Source organism: Budorcas taxicolor, chromosome 19 (genome assembly GCF_023091745.1).
Source record: "Budorcas taxicolor isolate Tak-1 chromosome 19, Takin1.1, whole genome shotgun sequence".
Classification (NCBI taxonomy): Eukaryota; Metazoa; Chordata; class Mammalia; order Artiodactyla; family Bovidae; genus Budorcas; species Budorcas taxicolor.
The window spans coordinates 35,712,501-35,724,700 of record NC_068928.1 but is presented as its reverse complement, the minus strand read 5'-3'; the positions used below and the strand labels follow the sequence as shown (position 1 = coordinate 35,724,700).

The 12,200-nt window shown below is 36.8% G+C and overlaps 1 protein-coding gene across 9 annotated transcripts in view; it reads left to right on the top strand.

Annotated features, from left to right (window-relative positions):
• The window catches only part of LUC7L3 (LUC7 like 3 pre-mRNA splicing factor), a 73,595-nt gene that overhangs the window by 6,933 nt on the left and 54,462 nt on the right, over positions 1 to 12,200 (top strand). For 7 of the 9 annotated variants that reach the window (XR_008201013.1, XR_008201012.1, XR_008201015.1 and 4 more), the window contains exons 2-9: positions 2,232 to 2,298; positions 5,157 to 5,196; positions 6,385 to 6,529; positions 6,904 to 6,978; positions 7,830 to 7,934; positions 9,186 to 9,347; positions 9,720 to 10,003; positions 10,698 to 10,858. Coding sequence is in view for 5 of the 9 variants with exons in the window: in XM_052657682.1 (XP_052513642.1) it covers positions 2,232 to 2,298; positions 5,157 to 5,196; positions 6,385 to 6,529; positions 6,904 to 6,978; positions 7,830 to 7,934; positions 9,186 to 9,347; positions 9,720 to 10,003; positions 10,698 to 10,858 (1,039 nt within the window). In the remaining 4 variants the exon portion in view is untranslated. Of the gene's footprint in view, positions 1 to 2,231; positions 2,299 to 3,410; positions 3,429 to 5,156; positions 5,197 to 6,384; positions 6,530 to 6,903; positions 6,979 to 7,829; positions 7,935 to 9,185; positions 9,348 to 9,719; positions 10,004 to 10,697; positions 10,859 to 12,200 lie in introns of those variants that run through there. The other 2 variants (XM_052657683.1, XM_052657685.1) reach the window with 2 other exon arrangements.

Here is a 12,200-nt window from a genome sequence, read left to right as displayed (position 1 = left end):
TGTTTTTAGTGATGCATGTACTGACACACTTAAAATGATACAAAATTGAACAAGTCACACTGTTTAATAATTAGAAGAGTTTATAGCATTTAAAAACATTAGCCTTTTGCACATATAGAGCCCTTTTTAGTTGAGGTATAGTTGATATTATATCAATAAAAGTTTGGGGTATACAACATAGTGATTTACAATCTTTAAAGATTGTACTCTATTTATAGATCCTGTAAGGGGCTTCCCAGGTAGCTCAGTGGATAAGGAATCCGCCTGCAGTACAGGAGGAGTTTGATCCGTGGGTTGGGAAGATCTGGAGGAGGCCATGGCAACCTACTGCAGTATTCTTGCTTGGAGAGTCCCATGGACAGAGGAGCCTGGCGGGTTCCATAGGGTCATAAAAAGTTGGACACAACTTGAAGCGATTGAGCACACACAGAGTTACTATAAAATATCAGCTGTATTCCCTGAGTGGTACTTCTTTGTAGCTTGTTTAACTTATCTTCTTATATATCTTAGTCTGTGCCTCTTAATACCCTACCCCTGTTTTGCCCCTCGCTCTTCCCTTTCCCCGCTGGTTCTCTGCATTACAGTGTTTTGTTGTTGTTATTTTCACTAATTTGCTTTTTTTTTTTTAGATACCCCAAATACATACAGTGTTTTGCCTCTGTTTGGCTTATTTCACTAAGTATAATTCCCTCCAAGTCTATCTGTGTTGTTGCGAATGGCAAATTTCTATTTTTCATGGCTGATTATTGTTCCATCATGTATATTTACCTCATTTTCTTCATCCATCCATGTGTTGATGGACATTAAGGATGCTTCGATTCTTGGCTATTGTAAATAATGCTGCTGTGAACATTGGTATGAATTACTGTTTTCATTTTATTTGGATGTATACTCCGGAGTGGAATTGCTGGGTTAAATATAGTAGCTTTATTTTTAGTGTTTTGAGGAACTTCCATGTGGTTTTTTTCAGGTGGCTGCACCAATTTACATTTCTACTAGCAGTGTTCCAGGGGTTCCCTTTTCTCCACATCCTCGCCAACGTGTTACTTGTGGTCATACTGAGCCTTTTTAATAGAGTATTAGAATTTCCAAAAGAAAATGGTACAAATACACTATGACCTATCACTACATGTAACAGGATTAATATTGATATAAAGCTAAATCTGTTGTTTAGACATGATTTTTGAATCTGGTTGTTCTTTATGACCTTAGTTCTTCTGGACACAGCTTATGGAACCTCACTGCTTCAAATAAGTGTAAAACATTTGACCTTTGAAGCAAAAAACAGTATTTCAAATGCAACATCCAGTTCTAAATGTCTCAAAAAAACTCATTCAATCCTAAATTTAGTAGACCTTTTCTGTGTTATACTTGTACATTGATAATTTACCCAATAGCAGTTAAGGGTTATATGGAGATATTTTGGAATTTTGCTAAACAGATTTTGGTTTGCAGTGTTACAAAATTAAATTTAGTATAGAGCAGTCTCAGAATGGCAACCCACTCCAGTGTTCTTGCCTGGAGAATCCCAGGGACGGGGGAGCCTGGTGGGCTGCCGTCTATGGGGTCACACAGAGTCGGACACGACTGAAGCAACTTAGCAGCAGTCTCAGAATATATCTGAAGGAGTTACAAAAGTACCCATGGGAGAGAATTGAAAATTGGTCTTATGTTAATAATTCTTCCTCATACCATAAAAGTCACTCGGTGCTGGCATGTGTGAAAATATCCAGGACACCTTAGGGCCTGTTACGAGATCTCTTTAAGCGAAAATACTGAACTGGATAGTTTTAAATGAGTGTTATTTGGAATTTAGGCAGTGATTTGTAAATTGTTTCTGGTCTTTAACAAAGTTAAAACAATAAGAACACTGCAGTGTTTTTGTTTTGTATTTTGTTTGTTTTTTCTAAATTAAAAAAAAATTCACCTTTATTCTGGATGTCTTTATCCAAACTTTGTTTTTTTCTGGGGAGTTAAGGCAGTGATTTCTCTTATGGTAGAAATCGAAAATGCTCTCAACTGTCAGTCTTGCATTTCTTATACTGAAATCCAGGAGTCTGAAAGTCATTAATTTGCCTAAATGACTTAACAAATGAAATTGTTCTTAAACTTACTTGGTTGAAAGATGTAGATCATGAAATGAGAAAATGGTTATTTGGCATCCTTTTCTGGCATAATTTTAAAACTGACCAGTTTCAAAAAGTTAAAGTTACCTTTGTTTTTTTCACTAGGTTTGTAAATACTACCTCTGTGGTTTTTGTCCTGCAGAATTGTTCACAAACACTCGTTCTGATCTTGGTAAGTAAATTTTCTATAATTTTTATTACATTTATGATTAAAGAGAAAGTGATACTTTATAATTTTGGAAAGAAGTTTTCTGTTAAAGGTGTTGATAATTTCTTTAAAGAAATGTATTAACAAATGCCAGTCTAATTAAACATGGTGGCTTATTTGAATCTACATATGTATTTCCATTCCCTCCTGAAACCCCTCCACTAAAATGAAAATTTAAAAACAAAAAAGGTGTAAACGGAAGACGAGATAACATTAGAGATGTCAACAAATTTTTGGAAGATGACAAGTGGATGGAAGAATAGCAGAGAAACCTGTATCCTAAAAGCCTGCAGAAGGGGATATTAAACAGAAGCAAGAGTTTGATCAGCAGAACCTTGGACAGGCTCAGGATTTGGAGGCATCAGGTACCATAGAAGGCAGAGTTGAAATAATGGGGCTGAAAACCAGAGATTAGTCTAGTTCAGGGTTTCTCAACCTTGACATTTGACAGTTTGACCTGGAAAATTCTGTGTTTGGGGAGGTGGGAGGGTCTCCTGTGGGTTGTAGGATGCTTAGCAGCATCCTTGGCCTCTGTGGAGTAGATGTCAATAAAAATCTCCCAACTTGGACAACCGAAAATGTCTCCAGGCACTTCTAGATATCCCTGGGGGCGGAGCTGCCCCATGTTGAGAAGCGCTAGTCCGGGTGGTCTGACCTGTGCGTCAGGTAATTCTGTCTCCCATGCCAACCGTACTGGAGACCAGGGGGTTATGTTCTGAAGAAATTGGGCTAAATGAACCACAAAATGCAAAAATCGACCATTTTCTCTCCAGGATGGTACGTAACTAGTATCATTCTAGAAATATAAAATGGAAATTAAATTCGTTAAGCACAATGCTTGCCCTGAAGCATAAAGAGCACATTATGGCTGGATATATCTAGGTATTGGGATTTACAGATGTAGGACAGGGCAGTAATGAATAAAAATGAGACTGTAAGAGAGATTAAATGAGTCTGTTTTCTTAATAGTGAGGTTTTCCCATTCCCTTCCTCTGCCCTGTTCCTAGAAGGATACAGCCAGATGTTTTTTCCCCAGGCAGAAGAGAAGAGGATTCTTTAGAGAAAGTGAACAGTTCCAGAGAAGTGATCTACAGGTACTGACCCTTGGGGAATCTCCTAAAAGAAAGTCTTGCTGCCTGATTTTCCTATGGTAAAGCCTGTTAGTTCACAAACCCTGCCTGTGCATACCAACTTCGAGTCAGATTTTGGAAGTATTTTGCCAGCCAAGATTGCTATTTGAAGAAAACCTTCAAACATAAAAGATTAACCAAAACCAACAGAAAAAAAAGAATTTAGTGGAATATGGTGATAATGGGAGAAAACAGAAGAAAAAATTATTAAAGCTGTAACTAAATTTAGTATTCCCAAAGAAATAAGAGAAAATATCAGGAGGAATAGGATGCCAAAGAGTTCTTGAAATTAGAACTAGAGAAATATGAACATCAGTGGGAAGTTTTGAGGATAAAATAAATTTGTGGTATGTTGAGAAAAAATTAAAATTTGAAAAAATTCTATCAGTCCAGTGCTGTGATAGCTAATTAAGAGAGTTCCAGATAGAGAAAACAGAAAGGAGAAAATCTTAAGATTGCATTACTGAAGGATTTTACTCTCTAGATGGAGTGAATCCTTCTAGAACTCAGCACAGCAAATGATAAAAAGATCCATACCAAAGCACATTATTGTGAAATTCCAAAACACCAGGGATGGGGTGGGGCATACAAGATTATCAATCAGAATGTCCTCGATTTGTCAGTAACAACACTGGAAGCTTGAAGACACTGGAGAAACATCCTCGGGATTCTGAATGGTAAAATGTTTTTACCTAGGTTAGCTGTATAGCCAAACAGCAAAATACGAGTGTGAAAAAAAATATTTTCAGGCATGCATGGTCTCAACAAATTTATCTACCAGGAACCTTTTCTGTGGAAACTCATGGGTGTAAACCAAGAAGGAAAAAAATAGATCCAGTAAACTGTATCTGGTACAGACCAGAAAAGGACTTTCAGAGGATGGCAACTCTATTAGTGAACTTAGGGAAAAAAAGGTAGCTCAGATTGAAGCAGGATGGAAAGCTCATGGAAGAAAATAAAGCTGATTTGATTAATATATTTTGAATCTTGAGGGAGATTATTACTGAGCTAGTTTTGATAGCTGAGTTAGTGTCTGGAGTGAATTTGGAAATAGAACATACAAGAGACTGAACTGAAGAAAAACCAGTAAGTGTATCAAAAGTGTCGTCATAATGCCCTTTTTGCTTAACTCGAGAGTTAATAGGACGTGGCATCAAAATATAAACACTGAATGTTCATTTAAATTTTTCATGCCTAAAATAAACCAAAAAAAGAAGCAAGATAAGCATAGAATTTAGAAATGGAGGCAAATTCCAGAAGATAAAGCTAAAAGGATTAAAATTGATTGCATTTTGGAGATGGTAAGAGGTAGGACTAGGGTGCTAGTCTTAACAATATTTACAGAGACTCTAATAAAATGTCAGTGGTGGTTCAGACCAAAGGTCTGCCATCATCCTAGCTTACTTCTTGGCAGTAAGGAATAATTTTTTCATCCCTCCTACTCCTTCTCTTCTCTTACCATATAGTACCATATAGTACATCTTGAAGGCTAAGGAGAACGATTTTCATGTGCATACTTGGGCATGTTGCTTCGTGATTTAGTAGGCTCAACTTAGGTGTCTGCAGACTACTCAGTGATTGAATGGATCGTCTTTCCTTTTTTTAAAAAAATAAACTTCCTTTTGTTTTGGCAAGAGAAAAGTTAATTTCAATAATGTATATTGAATACATTTATATTTCTTGTTGTTTCAGGACCATGTGAAAAAATTCATGATGAAAATCTACGAAAACAGTAAGTTACCTTTTTTGGGATCATCCTCACCCCCAGTCATCATTTGCTTTAAAGGGGACAAGGATTGAAGAAATAATTCATGTAAAATGAAAGATAAATTTAAATGTAAATGTCTGTTAAATGCTACCTTCTTTACCAGGATGAGGGACAGCTAGAAGTTCACTTCCTGTGTGTGTGCCTGGTTTACTCTTCAGTACTTTTTTTCTTCTTCTTCCTTTTTTTTTTCTTTTTTTAACTTTTTTGGGTATGCCACATGGCTTGTGGGATCTTAGTTCCCAGACTAGGGTAAATGTAAATTTATGTAAAATGAATGTCATGTAGAGGTCCTACTCATTAGTTGGGGGTCATAGAAAGTGATACAGCTATATGTAGCATCACCATACGAGTTCATACTGTATGCCAAGAATAAGCCTAAGCTTTTTTTCTATATCGTATCTGTGTTTTTATTTTTTGCTAAGTTGCTTCAATCATGTCTGACTTTACGACCCCCTGGACTGTAGCCCACCAGGCTCCTCTGTCCCTGGGATTCTCTGGGCAAGATTACTGGAGTGGGTTGCCATGCCCTCCAGTTTTTATTTTTCAGTTTATTATTATTTTTTGGCTGCTCCTCCCAGCTTGTATGATCTTAACTCCTTGACCAGGGATTTAACCTAGGCCATGAGAGTAAAAACACTGAGTCCTAACCACTGGACCTCCAGAGAATTCACTTGCCTTTTTTTTTTTTTCTTTCACATTTGTTTTTTAACAGACCTAATTTTATAAATGAAACTTGTCCTGGAGCCAGGGTCACAGATCTAGTATAGTGTTCACCTAGATTTGCCCAATTGTAACTTCTGTGTTCTTAATACACTGTTAAATGCTACCCTCTTTACCAGGATGAGGGACAGCTAGAAATTCACTTCTTATGTATGTGCCTGGTTTACTCTTCAGTACTTTCTTCTTCTTCTTCTTTTTTTTTTTAAACTTTTTTGGGTATGCTACATGGCTTGTGGGATCTTAGTTCCCAGACTAGGGTTTGAACCCAGGCCTGCAGCAGTGAAAGCAGGGAGACCTAACAGTTGGCCTGGGAGTTCCCTACTCTTCAGTCTGAATGCAGTAGTAGTTCATGAGATTAGTGAAGATAGAATATAAGAGTTGTAAATGGATAAAGAATTGGAAAGAAAATAATATTTATTTTCGTTTTATTAGGTATGAGAAGAGTTCTCGTTTTATGAAAGTTGGCTATGAGAGAGATTTTTTGCGATACTTACAGAGTTTACTGGCAGAAGTAGAACGTAGAATTAGACGAGGCCATGCTCGTTTGGCATTATCTCAAAACCAGCAGTCGTCTGGGGTGAGTATGAATTAATTTACGATCTTTGTAAAGTGTCCTTTGCTCTGGAAAGCCAGCGGTCTCCCTAGTATTGAAACTTGGGCTCAAGTTCAGTCATTGCTCTATATGTTTTAAAATGACAAAACTTAAAAAGTTGGTTTTTTTTTCAGTCTTTATTAGTAAATGAATATTTTGCTAATGGGAAATTTTTTATCTTAAATATCAGTAACTGACAAAATATGCAGCTGATTAACAAAAATTGAGATAATTGAGTTACTGTCCTTGTGATTTAGCATTTCTGTTACTAAATATGAATACTAGGTATGGTATATGGAAGTTTAAATGTTTATTTTTATATTTTAGTTGTTGATAATACATTCTGTTGTCTTCATCAGGCAGCTGGTCCAACAGGCAAAAATGAAGAAAAAATTCAGGTTCTAACAGATAAAATTGATGTACTCCTGCAGCAGGTAAGAACTGGAACTCCTACTAGAATTGCTAAAATTAAAAAGACTGACAGTATCAAATATTAGTGAAGATCTGGGCGAACAAACTGTTTTACTCTGTTGGGGTTATTTAAAATGATGCAGGAACTTTGGAAAAGAGTTTCTTTCTTCAAAGGTTAAGAGATGCACTATGAGCCATTCCGCTGCTAGATATTAATCTGAGAGGTCAAAGCATATGTTTACACAGAGTTGCATACCAGTGTTTATAGAGGCTTTATTCATAAGAGGTGCAAAAAAAACCCCACCCCAAACAAACCTGGAAACAAATGTCTGTCAGTAGGTTAATGGGTAAACAAATTGTGATGTACCTATGCAGTGATAGTACACAGTGATAAAAAGGAATTAACTTTGTAATAATATTGATGAATCTTAAGATAATAGATTGAGTGAAAGAGGCCAAACCCCACAAAAGGAATAGAGCACATGGTTCCATTTAAATACGATTCTAGAAAATGGAGACTAATTTATAGTGACAGAAAACAGATTGCTGGTTGCTTTGGGAAAAGGCGCAACACAGAGGACAGTAGGAAACTTGGGTGGATTTGCTTATTATCTAGACTGTGGTGTTGATTCATGGAAGTCAGACCTTACAAAATTGTCTATCCTAGAAACCTTCTGTGTATTTCCTGTCAGGTATACATAGTTAATGCTGTGGGAAAAAAATCAATTAAGGGTAAATTAAACCCAAAGAGGCTTCGCTAAACAAAACAAACCCAAACAACTTCTATACGCTAATGAAGCTTGAGGGCAAAAAGAAAAATAATAGGATAGTGTGGTTAGAAAGATATCCTGACTGCTTTTTGAATTCCTCTTAGATTGAAGAATTAGGATCTGAAGGAAAAGTAGAAGAAGCCCAGGGAATGATGAAATTAGTTGAACAGTTAAAAGAAGAGAGGGAGTTGCTTAGGTCCACAACTTCGGTGAGTAGCAACCTCATTTTGATGTGACCATGCTGTTAGCTGCGTATTGCTAGGATCTATTCCTGCTTACGAACAATTTTCTAATGTCATCAAACTTTTCTCTTAAAGGGCCATGTGGTATTTATGATTTCAGGTCATAAGAAATGTAATAAAAGCTCTGTTTTTACATTTATATTACAAAATAGCTTTAGACAATGTGTAAACAAATGTCTGTAATTTTGTTTCAATAAAACTTTGCAAAAACAGGCCTCTAGCTGCTGGCTTGCTAACCTGTGCCTTAGATAGTTAAGTATTTTGGTTGGGCTTAGGTTTTGGTGGTTTTTTGTTTTTCTTGTTACTCATCAAATTACTTAGTTCATATTTACCTTACTACAAAGTTGGTGTACTCTTAATAATACCCCTACTTACTTAACTTTGAATTAGATGATACAGTATATGTGTTTTGGATATTGATGGTAAAATGTAATTGAGCATTGGTTCCCAAATATTAAAAGGGTATGTTCAGATTATATGCCGTGAGTTCAATTCCTTAATGGTTTTGAAACACTTTTTAAATTATTTTTATTATTTTTGGTTTTTTGGGGTCTTCATTGCTGTACTTGGGCTTTCTCTAGTAGCGGAAAGTGGAGGCCACTCTCTAAGCCCATTGACTTCAGTAGTTGAGGCACAGGGGCTGTTTCGCTGCAACTCGAGGGCCCTGCCTAGAGCCTGCAGGCTTCAGTAGTTGTAGCACACACTCTCCGTAGTTGTAGCTTTCAGGCTGTGAAGTGCAGGCTCGGTAGTTGTGGCATATGGGCGTAGTTGCTCTGAGGCGTGTGGAATCTTCCCAGACCAGGGATCAGACCTGTGTCCCCTGCATTGGCAGGCAGATTCCTATCTACTGCACTACCAGGGAAGTCCCCCAAAACATTTTTAATATGGAGTCCACATCTTTAACCTGTTGAACCAAGCAGGAAATGAATTCAGACTAAAATAGGTAGCTTTCTGAAAGGTAGGTTAACTTTTTCGAGGTGATACGTAGTTCAAGGGTTATAATAGAGGGATGGGGTCGTAATACTTCTTGAAAAGTTGATTGCTGTTGTCATGCTTCCCCTGTCTAAAAGTTGCTGCTAAGTATTATGTCTTTGGGGAAATGGAAAGGAGCAGTTCACAAAGTTAAAAGTCTTATCTAAATGTTAAAAGTATTTTTGAGGGGAATTTGTTTGTTTTCTTTTGATCAGATATTTTATAATAACTGATTTATCATTTCAGACAATTGAAAGTTTTGCTGCCCAAGAAAAACAAATGGAAGTTTGTGAAGTGTGTGGAGCCTTTTTGATAGTGGGGGATGCCCAGTCCCGGGTAGATGATCATTTGATGGGAAAACAGCACATGGGCTACGCCAAGATTAAAGCTACTGTAGAAGAATTAAAAGTAAGTTTCTTACGAGCATACATCTAGTACTTCATATTAGTGTGGTTAAGAATTGATTGTGTAGATTTAAAATGCTTGATATTGCTGGATTATTTGAGGTAGTGATAATTCCTGTAATATTTTGCTATTCATCAGATGAGCAAAGTTCTTTATTTTCTTTGCTCTGTAGTGTCAGGAATTTGGGAGAAGGAATATTCCTGAGGGTTTAGTCAAATATCTTGTCTGCATACATGGTGTTAAGATTTTTCCATTTCACTTTTAGGGTATCAAATTTCATAAGTTGGTCTACAGTTGATTCATGTTAGGTAGCCGTTGTTTGACAGCGTCTTTAAGGTTATTTAGTTCTAAAAAAATTGAATTTGATTTCTTTAGGAAAAATTAAGAAAAAGAACTGAAGAACCTGATCGTGATGAGCGTTTGAAAAAGGAGAAGCAAGAACGAGAAGAAAGAGAAAAAGAAAGGGAGAGGGAAAGAGAAGAGAGAGAGAGGAAAAGACGAAGAGAAGAGGAAGAAAGAGAAAAAGAAAGAGCTCGAGACAGAGAAAGAAGAAAGAGGAGTCGATCACGAAGTAGGCATTCAAGCCGAACTTCTGACCGAAGATGCAGCAGGTCTCGGGACCACAAAAGATCACGAAGTAGAGAGAGAAGGCGAAGCAGGTATGTTGAACACATGAGACAGTGCCAGGCATATAGTGAAAGTGTTAGTTGCTCAGTTGTGTCTGACTCTTTGAGACCTTGGGGGCTGTAGCCTGCCAGGCTCCTCTGTCCATGGAATTCTCCAGGAAAGAATACTGGAGTCAGTTGCCATTTCCCCCTCAGGGGATCTTCCCGACCCAGGGATTGAACTGGGTCTCCTGCATGCAGGTGGATTCTTTACCTGAGCCAGCATAGTGAGTGTGCATTAAATAATAGTAATTACCGGTGAATTCCTTGGTACTTGGGACCCTCTTAAGTCTCATTAAGCACTCAGGCAGATGAAAGTTGAATCAGTGAATGAGTTCATCTTGTAGGCAACTTCACTGCTCTTTCTTAGGCCGCCTAAGGAGATTTGATGCAATCTTATTAGGGAGTTAGTGTAATGGATGAGTGCTTCTCTTATTGATTCTAAGACATTTAAATCATAAATTATTTTGGGTAGGATTACCTATTTGAAAAATTGAAGTTAAGGACTTTCAATTTTCAGTTCTTAAGGTTTCTTATATAAATGATATAAATGTGTTTTAATAGTAGATTGTATTCATTTGCCTTTAAGAGTGGTTTTTGCTTCAAATAACAGTATGTAATTCTTCAAGGTTTTTTCTCACTGTAATACCAGCTGAAGTTGCTCTCCTTTTGTTTCAAATTATTTAAGAAGTAGAGATCGACGAAGAAGCAGAAGCCACGATAGATCAGAAAGAAAGCATAGATCTCGTAGTCGGGATCGAAGAAGATCAAAAAGCAGAGATCGAAAGTCATATAAGCACCGGAGCAAAAGTCGAGACAGAGAACAAGATAGAAAATCGAAGGAGAAAGGTTAGTTTTTGTGAGAATTTGATTCTTTAAGGGACCATTTTCACTTTGTCTCCTCACTAACTCACTTTTCTTTAGACAAGCAGAGTTCCACTTCAAGCTATATTTATTTTTACTTTTGATGAACCCCATTCAATAGGAGACAAGTCTTATTTTCTCTTCTGCTGATTTATGAGAATGACAGTTGACCTTGTGTTTTCTTAGAACATGTTAAAGTCGCAAACTTCAATTTATAACTTGAAGGCTTATCATTTAGATTCTTCCAAGTATTGCAGTACCTGTTAGGATTATTAGGCTGTAGAATTCTTGGTAATTGGCAACATTTTTTAGTTATTTGGCAACACTTGCTGCAGTGTTCCATAATACTTTGAAGAGTAAATGTACAGTATTGCATTGGTCTTCAAGTGCAGCATTTATTTAATTCTATAGTACTTCTAAATTTTCATAAGTTGAATGCCTTATGTGTGCGTGTCGTGTCCCCCTCCCCCCGGTGCGTGCCTTTTCTTATTGAAACATGCGTTTTCCTATCTATTTTTTCCTTTGATTTTCTGTGGCATTCCAGTAGCTGGTTGATTGCATTCTTAATCGACTTTTCATTTTGTCTTTGGCATGTTTTCACAAGGATATTCTCACCTTTCAATTTAGCCTTCATTGAAGGATGAACGATAATTCTTTTAATCATTAGGGTCTCATTTCTGCGTATTCTTCAGATTCTTTGTACACTTTTTTTTGGACTGGGCTATTCTGCTTTGCATGGTTTTCAGGAATGAGAGAAAGGGCTTATTTCCAGTTTTCTTGGCTCTGCTTCTACCATCCTGTTCTGCCTATCTGTGTCCATGTTTGATCACCAACATATGTGTGCTCATGTATGGATTTATTACATTAGACATGTATGTGATACTCATTATTTTCTTTTATGAAATTAGTCTGGTTTTTGTGGGGTTTAACTGAGTTGAGTTAGGAAACTAGCAAACAGTGGATTATCTTTCTTTTTTTACTTCAATCTTCAGCTTTTATTTTTCCTCAAATAAGTGCACTTTCTCTTTTTAAAATATTTAGATATATTGGCTTTTTCTAGAACATGGAGCAAATGTTAAAAAGTAGGAAACGGTGATTTTTAAAATTTTCATGAGCTTTAGTATCTGCCACTTAAGTTCAGAAGTTATTTTTGTGATTCAAAAGGCAGTTGATACCAAGAATTAACTGACTTTTATTAGTTTTTAAGTAAGCTTCACTCAGCCTTTTGGCAAGACTTTCTGTGTAATGTATTTGGGGGATCAGCTCTCAACAACCAGATATATCTCTTGTCAGAGATGAAAGAAATCACTTTGAGAACTAAAGCTCT